The sequence below is a fragment of the Chrysemys picta genome, chromosome 10 (genome assembly GCF_011386835.1).
Source record: "Chrysemys picta bellii isolate R12L10 chromosome 10, ASM1138683v2, whole genome shotgun sequence".
Lineage (NCBI taxonomy): Eukaryota > Metazoa > Chordata > Testudines > Emydidae > Chrysemys > Chrysemys picta.
The window spans coordinates 4460743-4474906 of NC_088800.1; the positions used below are offsets into that span (position 1 = coordinate 4460743).

A 14164-nucleotide genomic window follows, 5' to 3' on the forward strand; every position below is an offset into this window, starting at 1 on the left:
AGCTGCATATCAATGAAGTTTGCTATTCGTAAGTAGTAATTACAATATCAGCAGTTTTTACTGTCATTAAACAATGAACAATCATATTCTGATGAAGGAAAGTCGCTTGGAGATTACAAATGAATAACACTCTCCCAGCAGAGGAGAGTTTGCTGCGGGCCTGTTTGTCTTGTAGCCAGGTGATTTCTATTTTAGAAAAAAAGAGTAGGCAAATAGCTAAGGGAGGGGATACCTGTGTGCTAACCCCAAAGTCGCACAGCTTCACCTGTCCTCGTGTGTTCACCAACATATTAGAGGGTTTCACATCTGTCAAAGAGGGACAAAAGAGGGCTTTCAAATAAATTATTCTCTGTATGCAATTTTGATATAAAGATATATATGCATCTAGTCATGTCAGGTTTTTAATAGCAGACATTTTAAATTCAATCTCTTTGATCTGTAACACTCTAGCATTGCACTACTTCCTCACTGAGGTTGGATTCCAATAATTTAAACCTACATTCTAGTCTAACCCTCTTGTAAACCCTATATTGATCTTCTTGTAATCGTCTCTCTTCAACTGCTTGGATTTCAAGTAGTGGTAACAAGATTTAAAAAAAAATTATTATATACACACTCTATATTATTGCCTACACATACATATTATATACACCCCCACACACACAAAATGCTGGCATACACATACACACAAACATAAATATACACACATCAAAGACTCTCGCAGAATCTAGCCCCAATTCTGCAGCCAGATCCAAACAAGGTGGATCTATGTGCCTATACAGAGCCCTGTTGAATTCAACGTGGCTCTACCCGCATGGCTCCTATTACAGGACTGGTGCACTCCTCCCATGATCTCAGTGCTGTCATATAAATGAACTGCCACAATCCTATCAAAATCCCACTCTAACAAATAAATATACCAAGGAACATCATAAAATAAGCCCCCCTCAGTGCAGAGATTATAAAGTTGACACTCTGTGACACGAAATAGAAGTGGTAAGATTATGTTGCATACTGTACATTCTTCCAGTAGATAGACTTTTAATTGTTTCCTGTAACTGATCAAATGTAGTGCAGATCTTTCCATTCCAGGGATGCTGGCCAGAATACATGAAAAACGGCTTGATGCAGCTCTGACCAAAAACTTGCACAGATTAAAGTATGGTGGATGTGTGTAATGACTGTTTTCTCATGGCATTATGAATTGAAAGTAATAGCTTGCGTCTTTGCCTTCTTTAAAAGTGAACAGTAGTTGGGTGCAGATGGACGAAAACCAACTACGAGAGAACCTAATTTTGTTTATCATTAACTTTGGCTTTGTTTAGCAGATGTTTTCCGGGTATCACAGTAGCTTGCTTAATTTGTCTTTGTAATGTAAGTATATAACTTCAATTAACAAGCTGATTAAATGCTCTGATGTTTGGGGCAAAAAGAAAGCTATTTTTTTAAAAGGGTGGGCACCATCAATAATTTGGTAATGTTCTCCATGCTTCAAGATCATATTAATAAAATTAGTGTATTTGTAATCTCTCTCCCCGATACCCAAAACACAAAATCACCATCATGTAGCTCCATCATGTCACAGCTTCAAGGACACAGTACCTATTTCACATAACCCTTATTTGGGGGGGAGGGATAGCTTAGTGGTTTGAGCATTGGCCTGCTAAACCCAGGGTTGTGAGTTCAATCCTTGAGGAGGCCATTTAGGGATCTGGGGCAAAAATCGGTCTGGGGATTTGTCCCGCTTTGAGCAGGGGTTTGGACTAAATGATCTCCTGAGGTCCCTTCCAACCCTGATATTCTATGATTCAACTGTATAGATTCAGTTTGCCTCTGACATTCTTAATGATTTCTCACCGACCTCACCAGTAGGTGAGGCAAAATACTGATTTAAAACTATCCATGCAGTCGGAAGAACCTCAGTGCTCTTTCAACCAACATTTTAAAATACATTATTTACTAATACAAATTCTGGGAAGACTCAAGTATTGTCTGTTTGTAGCAATCTATTAAACTGTATACAACTCTCTACTGCTGGGTGACCACTCTCAATTAACTAGACCTGGAGTGTCACCAGCATGTCTCCATTATGAATGTCTAAGAAGAACACTACAGCAGCCATAGGCTGTACAATAATCCTATTCATTATGTTTAATTGTCTTCTGCAAATATGTCAGCAGATACATCTACCTAGTTATTACGTCTGCATTGCATTCTAATGAGCTAAACAGCAGGTACAATTAAATATGCAAAATATGCTGACATTTTGCATTACAAATTAATCTGTTTACAGCAGGAATGCATTTAAAGGAAGACTGCAGTGAAACATGAAGTCCCTACATCTAATTGCAGAGCAAAGCCAATGGCTCCAAAACACTTGTAGATATTTAAAAAAGGATAATTAACAATCAAACAAGCACAGTAACTAGCTTGACACGGTCAGACTGAATTCTTGGGAGAGGTCCCTAGTTCAGAGTCTGTGAGCAACATGGTGTACAGATGATTGTAAGTGGCCAGCCAGCCACCTGCTACACAATACTCCTCTCCCCACTTTCCTCATATCTGACACCTGCCCAATACAACACGAGAGAAGGGTCAGAGGGCAGCAGCTGGGAGGATGTGTGACATAGGCAAGAGTTATGCTGGGGAAAGTGTGGTCCACATGATTATATGAGGATCCCAGAGTTCTGGAGGCTCTCAGGCTATTAGAGTCTCAATCTACCCGCATATTTTTACCAAATGCAATGATTGGATGTGTAATACAACAGTGGTTTAACAATGGCAACATTCATGTATTTTATACACAGAGAGCCAAACCTTTAGTCCCTCCAGTATCACTGGCAAAGTTCCCATTGATTTCAACAGGACTAGGCTTTGGCTCTTAGATTGAACTTCAGCTTAGTCAGGAGAAGGAAGTCAGCGGCTTTCCCCACCCTTGCTGCATTCACAGCATCTAGCTGTTTTGCAAGGCACCTAAAAACGCTGCCGTTCTCCACTCTGAATTACAGGAGCCTCTTCCAGGCATTAGGTTTATACCTAATGCCTGGAAGAGGAAGGAGGAAGAACACAGCAGCTCTCTCTGAGAAACACCAGTCCCACAGTGTGAGGGAGATACTATGTTTAGGATGGTATCCATGCAGCTACATTCTTCTTCAATAAAATTTTTACTAAGGGCTTGACTGTAGATGTGCCATGAGCCCACAACAAGGGACAATGCGTTGTTACGCTGCCCCAGGAGCAGATCGGGGAGAGACTGTGACTCAGAGTCATATTCTCCCTCCCAGTTCCCCTTACTACTCCCTCTCCAGAGCAAATTGTGCTGGGTCTATAACCAGCACAACACATGTTGTCCAATGCACCAGTGCTGGCCACCCATTTGGGAGCCAGAGCCAAGGTCCCACCCAGTCCACACCGTGTTTCATTCATCTGCGTGAGTGGAGGATGTAGAATTCTGCACAATCCCTTTCCGCATTCCATGCGGCTACCTGTGATGTGGCCCTACAGAATGTTAAATATTAACAGCTGTAATTAAGCGCTTGATCCTGAAATCCTTCTGCAGGTAAAACTCATCTGCTTGTCATTAATATTACTGTTTAGAAGTGGAAGAATTTAAACAATAGCCAAAAGGGCTCCTAAGAACATAAGAACGGCCATACTGGGTCAGACCAATGGTCCATCTAGCCCAGATCCTGTCTTCCGACAGTGGCCAATGCCAGGTGTCCCAGAAGGAATGAATAGAACAGGTAATCATCAAGTGATCCATCCCCTGTCGCCCATTCCCAGCTTCTGGCTAATAGAGGCTAGGGACACCATCCCTGCCCATCCTGGCTAATAGGTCCATCAATGACTATCTTCCATGAACTTATCTAGCTCTTTTTTGAATCCTGTTATAGTCCCATTACTAGTGCTTGCTTAATATACATGATCTGTACAGAGCATAATTATGCAGGATGAAGAAGTTCTATTTATAATGTAGCTGCCTAAGCTGTTTCACCTTTCTGTAGACAAATGGGGCACACGTGCTCTTACTTACCATTTAATAGAACTGTGAGAGGGTCAGAAATCTGAATACTGAACATTTAGTCATCTTATTCAAAAGTAAACAGATTATTCTGAATAAAATGGATTTTTAAAAAATAGTATCTTGACTTTTATTGCCTTTGACAAATACAATACTCTAAAGTTCAAGGAAGACGAGCAGTGCAAAAACACCATTTTAGCTATGGACAGCTCTGAGTACATTACTGATAACAACAATGAAGCAGATGAAACAACAAAAATATTCTCTCTGTGCTGACCTTATCAGACTACTTCCTTCCAAGGCAACTGTTTTTCCTAAACTTGAGTGGCATGTGAGAGTGCATATTTATACTTGATATATCTGTTAGACATCGGTGTACACGGTGATAGAGCCATTTAATTTATCTAAGCTAGCAAAAAACAAACAAATAAAAAAACCGCACATGATCCAATGCGCACATGATCCTAAACTAGGTAGTAGCCTCTATTCTACAAGTCTTGCTCATTTCTTTGGCAATGTTGAGCCAAAATTCATGTAACTGCTGGACGATGTAATCTGTCATTATGGATATTATTAGTGCTATTGCACTAGTGACTGGCACTGGCGACCAGCATTTAGGGTTTGGTTTTATTCAGTTTACAAATGTAGGTAAGTAACTGAACACATATTTATTTTAATACTTGTTACAAATAACTGTACATATCACCTGGAGACTTGGTACACACGCACACGCAGTCACTCTAGGCTCATATACCCAGAAAGTGGAAGATTGAGTTCAGATCTAAACTTGTAAAGTTAGATTTTACTGCCCAATTCATTTACACGTGTGTTATTTGCTAAAACGTTGCACCATTAGATGTAACCGTCAGAATTCAACTTATGAAAGTTCTACAACACTACTCCTCTGGAAACTGTATTTCTGTTAGTCTCAAAGGTGCCACAGGACCCTCTGTTGCTTTTTACAGATTCAGACTAACACGGCTACCCCTCTGATACTTGCAAAAATAGGCTCACTTGTAGATCTGAACAATTGTGTGCACACAGCAATGAAGTTCCTGATAAAATGTCACCTCTGGTAGGTGGAGCTAAACATGGGTGACAAAAGGCCACTGGGCCTAGCAAACTTGATGTATCCTAAAGGATCTTCTGCAAAGGCTCAAAACCAGCAGAGGCCACGGAGCAGGGGGAAGGGAGGGAGGAGAGCAATTAGGAAATAGTGCTTGTTGGAACGCAGATGTCATCGGATAACAGATGCATAAAGAAGTCTCGGTTATCTGCTGCAGCCATTGTACCATTCCACAAAAGAACAAGAAGAATGCAGTGAAAGTCTCCATCACTTCTATAAATTTCACACCCAGGATGGATTTTGTGCTTTACTCCTGTGGCAACAGGTATAAAGCAGCTTTGTGTATCATCACCGACAGCCTTAGCATTTATACAGAGCCTTTCACCCAATGAGCTCAAGGCTTTTAAATGACAAATTAATTAAACTTTATCCCGGTAAAATACATATTATGCCCACTGTATCTACTGGTAAACTGAGGCACAAGCAAGTTAAGAAACTTGTCCACACTCACTCTTAGTCAGTAGGAGAATCAGAAACCAAAACCAGGAATCCCAATTCCTGGTCTCCTCTTTTTACCACTACAGCATTCTGAGTAAGATTTTCAAATGGACTTAAGTCCCATTTTCAAAAGTGGCTAAGTCACTTAGGCACCGCTGAAAATTTTATCTAATGTATCCAGATTAAGGATTTGGAATGAGTGCTCAAATTGGAAGGTCTTGCTCACCTTCTAGATAACATCATAATACAACAGTAGAAGGGATATAGCAATCAGACATGTATGTTGTTTGTACAGACAAAAACACATGCATGAAATATATATACACAAAATATACTCATGTAATATTTTATTGTGTGCACTTCTCCTTAATGAGCATGCTTTACCAAAGAAAAGAAGAAATACCATTTGGCTATAATGTATACTCTCTGTACTTTATTCTTGAACTTAATGGACTTGGCTTCCTCTTTCTGCAAACTTTGACTTTGTGCAAAATTAGACCAGTTTGATTGCTAATTCTGTGTTAAATCTAAGTTCATTTCTCATTACCCTTCCATTTCTATTCTTTATCCTGAGGGGAAGAGAGAGCAGTTAGCATTGGGCCATTCTCACATCTTCCAAAGAAGTGGTATAGGTGTTAATCTTTTGTTTATGTTTGATGTGGGTAATGATGACTATGACTACAGCTTTAGGTTTATTAATATGCACAACTACCACCTCATTAACCACAAGGTATGTTTTGAAGTGAAGCTGAAATATTTGCTGAAATGTCTGATCTGGAATAAAAGACTTGCTCATTATTTGTTTCCTTTGCTTTTATCCATCCTCTAGTCAGAAACTGCCATGTTTGCTGTACTGTATTATACATCTTTTTTCATGAGGACCACTTCTCCACCTTGATTATCACCACTGGGGAATTTTTTGACTCCTTAGTCCATAAGAGCCTTCTATGCGATACATTTTACGCATGATAGCAAAGAAGTCAAGGTTAAATTTTCTTCCATTTGCCTAATGCATTAAATCCTATATATAGCTACTCATGACTAGTGAGAAATAAATATGTATTCTGATTTGCACTTCATTGCTCTGTATCCATCTACACAGATATAGGATGTGGGCACATGTACGCCCATACGTGTTTATTTACAACCAAAGTCCCTTGAGGGAACACCGCTGGACCCTGTCATGTTACTTAGCATCCCATCTGATGTTTTATAGCTTATGTATATATATTTTCAGTTTGAGCAAACTAGGAACAGATCAAGCCCAGCAAAATCTGAAGTGAGAAGAAGGATGAGTTTGTGTTTCTCTCTTTGGACCAGATGTAGCCTCATGCATTCCAGAAAGCACCAAGGCACTTTCCATCCCAAGTAACCTATCAAGGCGTAACCAATATTCAGTACGCCTTTTAATTCAGTACGCCAATGAAAGTTATGGAAGATGATATTGGAGAAGTCACAGTTAACTGGGCAGGAAAAAAAATCTGATTCAGCTTCTAAACTCAAAGCAGAAGAAAGGCATAAAATATTACATTTACAATGTCTGCGCTTGACTATCAATATTATTGGTTATCTGAAAGACCACCCACAATTCATTAGGCAGACAACTCATTTTAAAATGAGTGTTTCATTCATTAGGCAGACAACTCATTTTAAAATGAGTGTTTAAAATAATATTTTGCTCTATTTCATCAGTGAAGAGGCTAAGCAATGGCTTCTCACACTAACTTCATGAATTGGCCATTATGGGAACAGTTCTAATGTAAGTGAACTGGCATTGTTTTGTACATTGGGAACATGATATAGAGTTTTTCACTTGTATATAGCAGCTTTTGCATCTGTTCCATTCACCCTTTGCTCTTGAAGGAAGATAAACTGTTAATTCCATGCTTTTGAGGAAACTCAGAATGAAGGGTAACATTTGTAAATAACTATCCAGAGCTAAACCATCCTTAGTAAATTTTATCAAATGTAAACATCACAATGAAAGCCTCATTTCCTCCAGGAAGAGGACAAGAAAATTATAAAATGGTCAATGTGAATGGTAGCTCTTACAAATGCCCAACACACTTCGGCTCCTTTGAAAATCCCGACCTCTCTCGTAGTATTCAAAGGTACTTTTCCACTTGTAGCTACTAAAATACAGATTCCTCTGTTCTCCCAACAGCACGCTATTAACATCTTCTCACACACAAATGTCACTGATAAAGCAGCACCCTTTTGCAGGTATAGCACAGAAAAAACATTAACTGAGAAGTTAGGATTGCAAATCTGATTAACAATAATAAGATCTGAAAACTCATAAATTCTAAGAACTGGGCTGGAATTTTATGATTATTTCTATTGCACTCAAAGCCAGGGTTCCATTTGCTAGGCACATACAAACATATCAACAGAGTTTACAATGTGAATTCAAAGTTCCTGTTTAAAGCAGAAACTCTGAATTTAGACTACTCATTTCTCCTCAAGTTGATACTTTCTCTTATCCTCCTTTTAATCACAAATAATGTCTGCTACTGTACCCTCCAACTGTGCACCAGGACTGAGTGAGCAGATGGGTTAAATTAAGCAGTATTGTTAGCAACATTACGATCTGTAGCTGTTACTTTCAGACACTTTGGTACTATTATAAATGCAAAGAGTTTTCTTCTTGTTTGCCAAAATACTTACTTAACCCTTTCCTTGTTCTCGAACCAGTATATCCTCAGCATCTGCCATAGTTTGGCAAGTGATGCTCTGTTTTTGAAAGAGCTGGTACATATGGATCAATTTAGCCATAATCATTATATTACTAAGAAAATCTAGAGGTCACAAATAGGTGAAAATTTAAGAGAAGTCAAAAAATTAACTTGAGGAATAAGGATAGGATTTTATACTGAGAATGGTTTCAACTTTGCTTACGTAGATTTAAAAAGTTTCACTTCTTTGTCTTTCAAAATAGTAGTGTAGGGGTAATGAGCCAAATATTTATGTGCCTAAAGATGCAGATGAGTACCTAGTCGGAGTATTAAAGGTGCCTATTTAGGTTAGGCATCCAAATTCTATTGAATTCAATGAGAGTTAGGCACCTAACTTGCTTAGGCACTTCTGAAAATCCCACTAGGCATCTATCTGCATCTTTAGGCACCTAAATACTTTGGAAAATCTGGTTCTGACTGTCTAGTTTTTTGTTTGGATGGGGGAGAAACAGAGAAAAGAGGCAGGCAATAAAAATCCATAACCAGAGAATGTGAAAGGCTATCGAGTAAAATTAATCCCTGGCATAACTCCACTGATGTCAGCAGCATCACAGGGCTTAGTATGGCCCACTGTCTTTGTAAAAAGCTGCGCTGAACCAGAAAGTGTGATAGTCACTTAGAAAACAAAAGAACAAATCTGTCACTCACCTCTGTGTAAAATCTTTAAACTCCATAAATAGGTAAGGCCTTTAACAACCTGCATACAAGAGAAACAATACATAATAAAAATTTCTAATCGGGAACTATACGCATTTCAGTTGGATTTTATTCTTAGGGATTTGGGTTGCAATTGCAAGAAGCAAGATTGAAAAATAGGTCTATTCCAGTTTACCCCATGTTTTGCTGGTTTTCTTAGCTGCATTGTCCAGTAGTCACCCCGAAGATCAAGTCCAACTTTATCTCTTGGTTTATTAAGAATACTTTCATTAATTCCTGAGTGTTATTAATTTCACATGAAGGAGTTCATTACAGTTTTAGCTGAAATAAGTATGAGTAATGTCTAAAATAGACAGCTTAGTCTTCAGAGAATATATTTAGGGGCCAAATTTGGCCCAAATAGCAAATGTAGATTTCCCCCCAATCCTTTAAATCAAGTTCTGTTTGTTTGTTTTAAAGTAATAGGATGGAAATTTTCTTCATACAACTATTCTAAGCAGAGGACTGAATGCATGCCCTGACTGTGGATTTAACCCACTTGAAATAGTATTCCTGTTAGGCCAATTATCTCTCTCTTTCTGTTAAAGTAATATCCAGCATTTTTTACTGTAAAAATGCTATTTTCAGGCCTATGCATTTCCAAAGTTGCTCCAGTTATTTTAAGGAGAGATATCGGTGGTTCAAACTATTAACAATACATCATCAACAAATAGGCTTATTTTCTGTTCATTTGTCCCCACTCCTATAGCATGGCATTGGTTAAAGTTTACTGAGCAAAAACTTATATGTATAAAATATATATAAATATATGCATAAAAATGGTGGTAGAGTAAGTAGCCTTGCTTTGCCTCTCTTTTTAAATTAAAGTTGTTGGCACATGCCATTAACATTCTACAGTGTTGAGGGTCTATAATATAAACTTCATATCAGTTTTAGAAATTAGAATCAAATCCTCTCGAGATGAAAACCTGCTGTGGAAGACCCTGTGCAAGTGCTTCAGTCTTGCAAGGTGGTGAGTAGAGCTGAGTTTGATTTGAACCCAAACACATTTTTTCAATATTTTTGTCAAATCAGAAAACTCAAAAAAAATAAAATAAAATAAAAAAAAAAAACCCCGAGTCAACTCAAAACCTTTTGGTTGACTTGAAGCAACTCCCACCCACCCAGTTTTTCAATTCACGTCTCCTGACACATTTTCTGAGATCTGACATGAGTTTCAATCAACATTCCACAGGGCACTGTGCATACATTAAGTCTACATTCCTCAAACTGACACCTCAGGATGCTTCCATACATGGAATATTTACCTATGTTTATTTCAAATGCAGCAGCAAGATAACCATTAGATCTGAGATGCACTAAGCATTACCATTTATTTTCCATCCTCTTTATTTCTCTCCTAGGATTCCATTCAGAATAGTCCATGACTATACAGGCTGTTCAATCAACTGCACAGGAACACAATCCTATACTACAGGTTACTTAGAAATAGGCTCTTCTCCCTAGATTTTGTAAAACTATCCCAATAAATAACAAAGTAATTAACCCCCCCCAAATAATGTAACTTCTTGCCTTCTGCCACCACCAAGGTTTTTTCCTGATCTGCTTTTTCCAGCAGCCCGAGATCTATAAGATCATCTAATAAACCTAATTCTATTTTTGCACACTTTTCGTCTCCAGAACATTTCTGCTTTGTCAGCCAATTATTTTTATTGCAAAATTTTTCCTACAAAATTTGCTGTCTATATTGACTTTCCACTCATTTTCCTGACTGAGATAAGTCTTTTTGTCCAGTACTTTCCTGAACAACAAGCCATTTTAGATGGATTGGAAAATGACCAGAGTTCTTCATGCAGAACAATGAAAATTCTTCATAGCCATTAAGGAGGTTGAAATAAAATTAAATTGTTTCTGTTAAAGTGAATGACCCAGAAACTTTACAAAAGTCAAAATTGTTACATGGTATGTAAAGGCATAAGATTATATTAATTTTCAGTCTTCCTATTGGATTAGAAGATTGTTCTGAAATCTCATTCATTCAGTAAGCAAAATAATGCAAGTGGAACCTGAGCCTCTTTTGTATACTGAATAATGATTTTGGATCCCTACTAAATTGCTCTAGATGGCACCTTCAGAGTGCTAAACTTGCATCCCTAGTTCCAAGTGCCTCGTGGCCTCAGATGGTAATTACCCATCACAAAGAGCCTTAATCATAGTCCATATATCCCCCTCAGTGTGGCCTTGTTCACTTTAGCCTTTCAAAAAGCAAAACAGTAGAATTCTATTTACACATTGTTTCAAAAATTGCCAGAATTATAGCAATACTAAAAAAATAAGGAATGGTATTTCAGTCATTCTCCCACTTCCCCGACAAATATAGTTTTGGATACAGTAAGTTATTCTCTTCATTAAACGTATTCAGACAATTTAAAATCTTTAAAAATATTTTAAACAAGTTCTGTAATGAATTTTGAACATTTATCATGTACGGGAAGAAAGGAAACATTTGCTAGGGAAAAAAATCAACAGTTGAGAGTTATTATACATCTCTTTATTAAGGCACACATGCCACATAAGTGGTTATAAAATGCTTGCTATTAAACAAACTATCGCATTCAGATTATCTGTGCAGAAGAGTACATGAAAATTCAAGGGTTTTTTTTAATGTAAGCTATATTTTAAAGCTACAGAATAAAGAAAATGAGCATAAATTATTGTCATTCACTGAAACACTAAAATACACATTAAAGAGATGCCATTTTCCTATTAAGGATGGACATTTTGGTATTAAGCATTATTCTAAAAAGATGCCAGCATAGAGTATCTTTTGATTGAACATCTAGGAGGTATTATTGGCATTCAGTAAAGTAGGTTTTGCAACAATGACTTGACAAAGCCTTGACACAAAAAGTACTTCTACCTGCTGTCAATCACTCACTCTCTTGACAGTTCAAGTGCACAGCCTTTCAGGGAGAACTTCAATCAACATTAGCACTAAAAATACAGTGCACAATGTCACTAATTCAGAAATGGAAGTGGAAATCAATGTGTGAAGTGGCAAGCAAAGGTAGAATAGTATCAGCCATAGAGATGCCTGAAAGCATACACACTGTAGTAGAAAATTGTTTAGCAAGATGGAGTACAGCCTGCCTCTTTCAGGGTTCTCAAATTTTCCTTTTCCCATGGAAAAACCACTAGCCATTCACTGAATAATACAGTAAACAGAAAAAGGATCCCCTTCTCATCAAGGCTGCGTTCGGCAGAATGATCCAGAATTTTGTGATGGAATCAGAGACAGCTCACTTCTCCCGAGGCTCACTGCTGGCAGCTTCCTCCATTCTCTCCCACTGCTTTCCTTCGACTAAACACCATCTGTCTTCTCTATGAGACAGCTCTCTTTCGTTGAGTCTTTATTCAGATTCCTCCCACTACCCTGCCCCTTCTCTACCACTCTCTCATCCTTATTGTATCTTATTACATCCATGGTAAATAACTAATACTGAAAAAAAAAAAGCCCCGTATTTGACAAGGCAGAACTTCTCTAGGAAAGAATGGACTTGATAATGGACTCTTGCAGGATCAACTTGAATCAAAGAAGCCTCATGCGTCTCACTTCTCCCTGAACAGTGTAACATGATGTTTGGATGGTTGGGCAGGAGTAACAAAGAAAAACAACTGTAGATGCTATACGGAACAGTGCCAATAATATCTTTACTTAATCTGTATATAAGTGCAAGGGTTTGGTGCCCAGTCTACTTCCCGGTGAACAAGTGTCCACACCAGAAAAGGTACCACTGCAACTGGCCTCAACTGGTCATACCTGGCAGTCTCAGCAGACTATTCTCTCAACAGTAGAGATGATCATGCCAAGTCGGGGATTAGTCACATTGGAAGGAGACAGGATGTGTAAGACTACACAGTTGCTACCCTAATGCACCTCTTTTATGGATACCTACTAAGTATTTCTACCAAGTACATCACTGTGATATCTGTGACCCTTACAAGAAAATAAAGTCCTATCCCTTCCTTTCTTACTCTGGCTGTGGATAGCACCTTTGACCCTTGGAGCACAGGTGCCATGGAAGGTCCTGGTTGCCAAGAGACAATCCCATAAGTAGCTCAGTAGATTAAGACATGCACTTGAACGTGATTCACTGTTCAACGGAGCGAGCAGAGCACAGGGGTAACATATTCTTGCAGACAGGTTATTGTGTCCTAGACTAGTTGGAGTTATTTCCAGGTGTATGGTGGATATAAGGCATTAGTTTCCAGGGCTGTCTGTCTGGCACCTTTCCTGGACACTAAATTCACTCAATATTTTTTTAAAAGAATAAATGCATGATCATAATGGTCCCTTCTGACCTTAGAGTCTATGTCCCATCATGGCAGGACTGGTATAGCAAAACCCAAGACTCAGGGCTTGTCTATGCTTAAAATGCTACAGCAACACAGCCACGCAACTGCAGTGCTTCAGCGTAGACACACTATGCAGACGGGAGGGATTTTCCCATCGGCAGAGGTAATCCACCTCCACAAGAGGCAGTAGCTACATCGATGGAAGAATCGTTCCATTGACCCAGCTCTGTCTACCTGGAGACTTAAGTCAGCTTAACTACACCACTCATGGGTGTGGATTTTTCATACCCCTGACCGATGTAGTTAAACCAACCTAATTTTCTAGGGTAAACCAGGCCTTAGTCTTGATTGACACAGTAAAGATCTACTTACTGTATTGGGTGCTCCTGGAAAGGTTTTACTTAGGAGGAATCATTTACTAATTTTGAAAAAGCTTTTAATTAACTGAAGTGCACACCATGCACATTTTTTGCAGACTCTACAGCCTACTGAAGTTGTACAGCTCTCAGGACTATAAAGGATAATCAGCCCTGTGCATATAGTGCATGGAAGATGGAAAGAAGATTTATTGATTCAAAAAAAGCTCATGCTTCTCTCAGTACAGGAGTCTTAGATTTTGTCTAAGTAAAATATATAATCTTGGGACATTTGTGTATTGTCCCGTCCCAATCTCTAGCCTTTGCTTTTCCATTTCCCTCTCATTACATGGACAGGGATGTAAATACCAGGCTAGCAATCCCTGGGACCTTTGGACAACAACAAGGATAGTGTGCCTGTGTGTGTGCGCGTGCGCTTATTCAGTGACTGTACAATGGGGCCCTGACCCATGCC

At 38.7% G+C, this 14164-nt stretch overlaps 1 protein-coding gene across 14 annotated transcripts in view; it reads right to left on the reverse strand.

Moving 5' to 3' along the window:
- Positions 1-14164, reverse strand: part of MAP2K5 (mitogen-activated protein kinase kinase 5) — a 186522-nt gene that overhangs the window by 91158 nt on the left and 81200 nt on the right. For all 14 annotated transcript variants that reach the window (XR_010590925.1, XR_010590926.1, XM_065559171.1 and 11 more), the window contains 2 exons: positions 8969-9017; positions 233-306 (listed from right to left, as the gene is read on the reverse strand). Coding sequence is in view for 12 of the 14 variants with exons in the window: in XM_065559171.1 (XP_065415243.1) it covers positions 233-306; positions 8969-9017 (123 nt within the window). In the remaining 2 variants the exon portion in view is untranslated. The remainder of the gene's footprint in view (positions 1-232; positions 307-8968; positions 9018-14164) is intronic.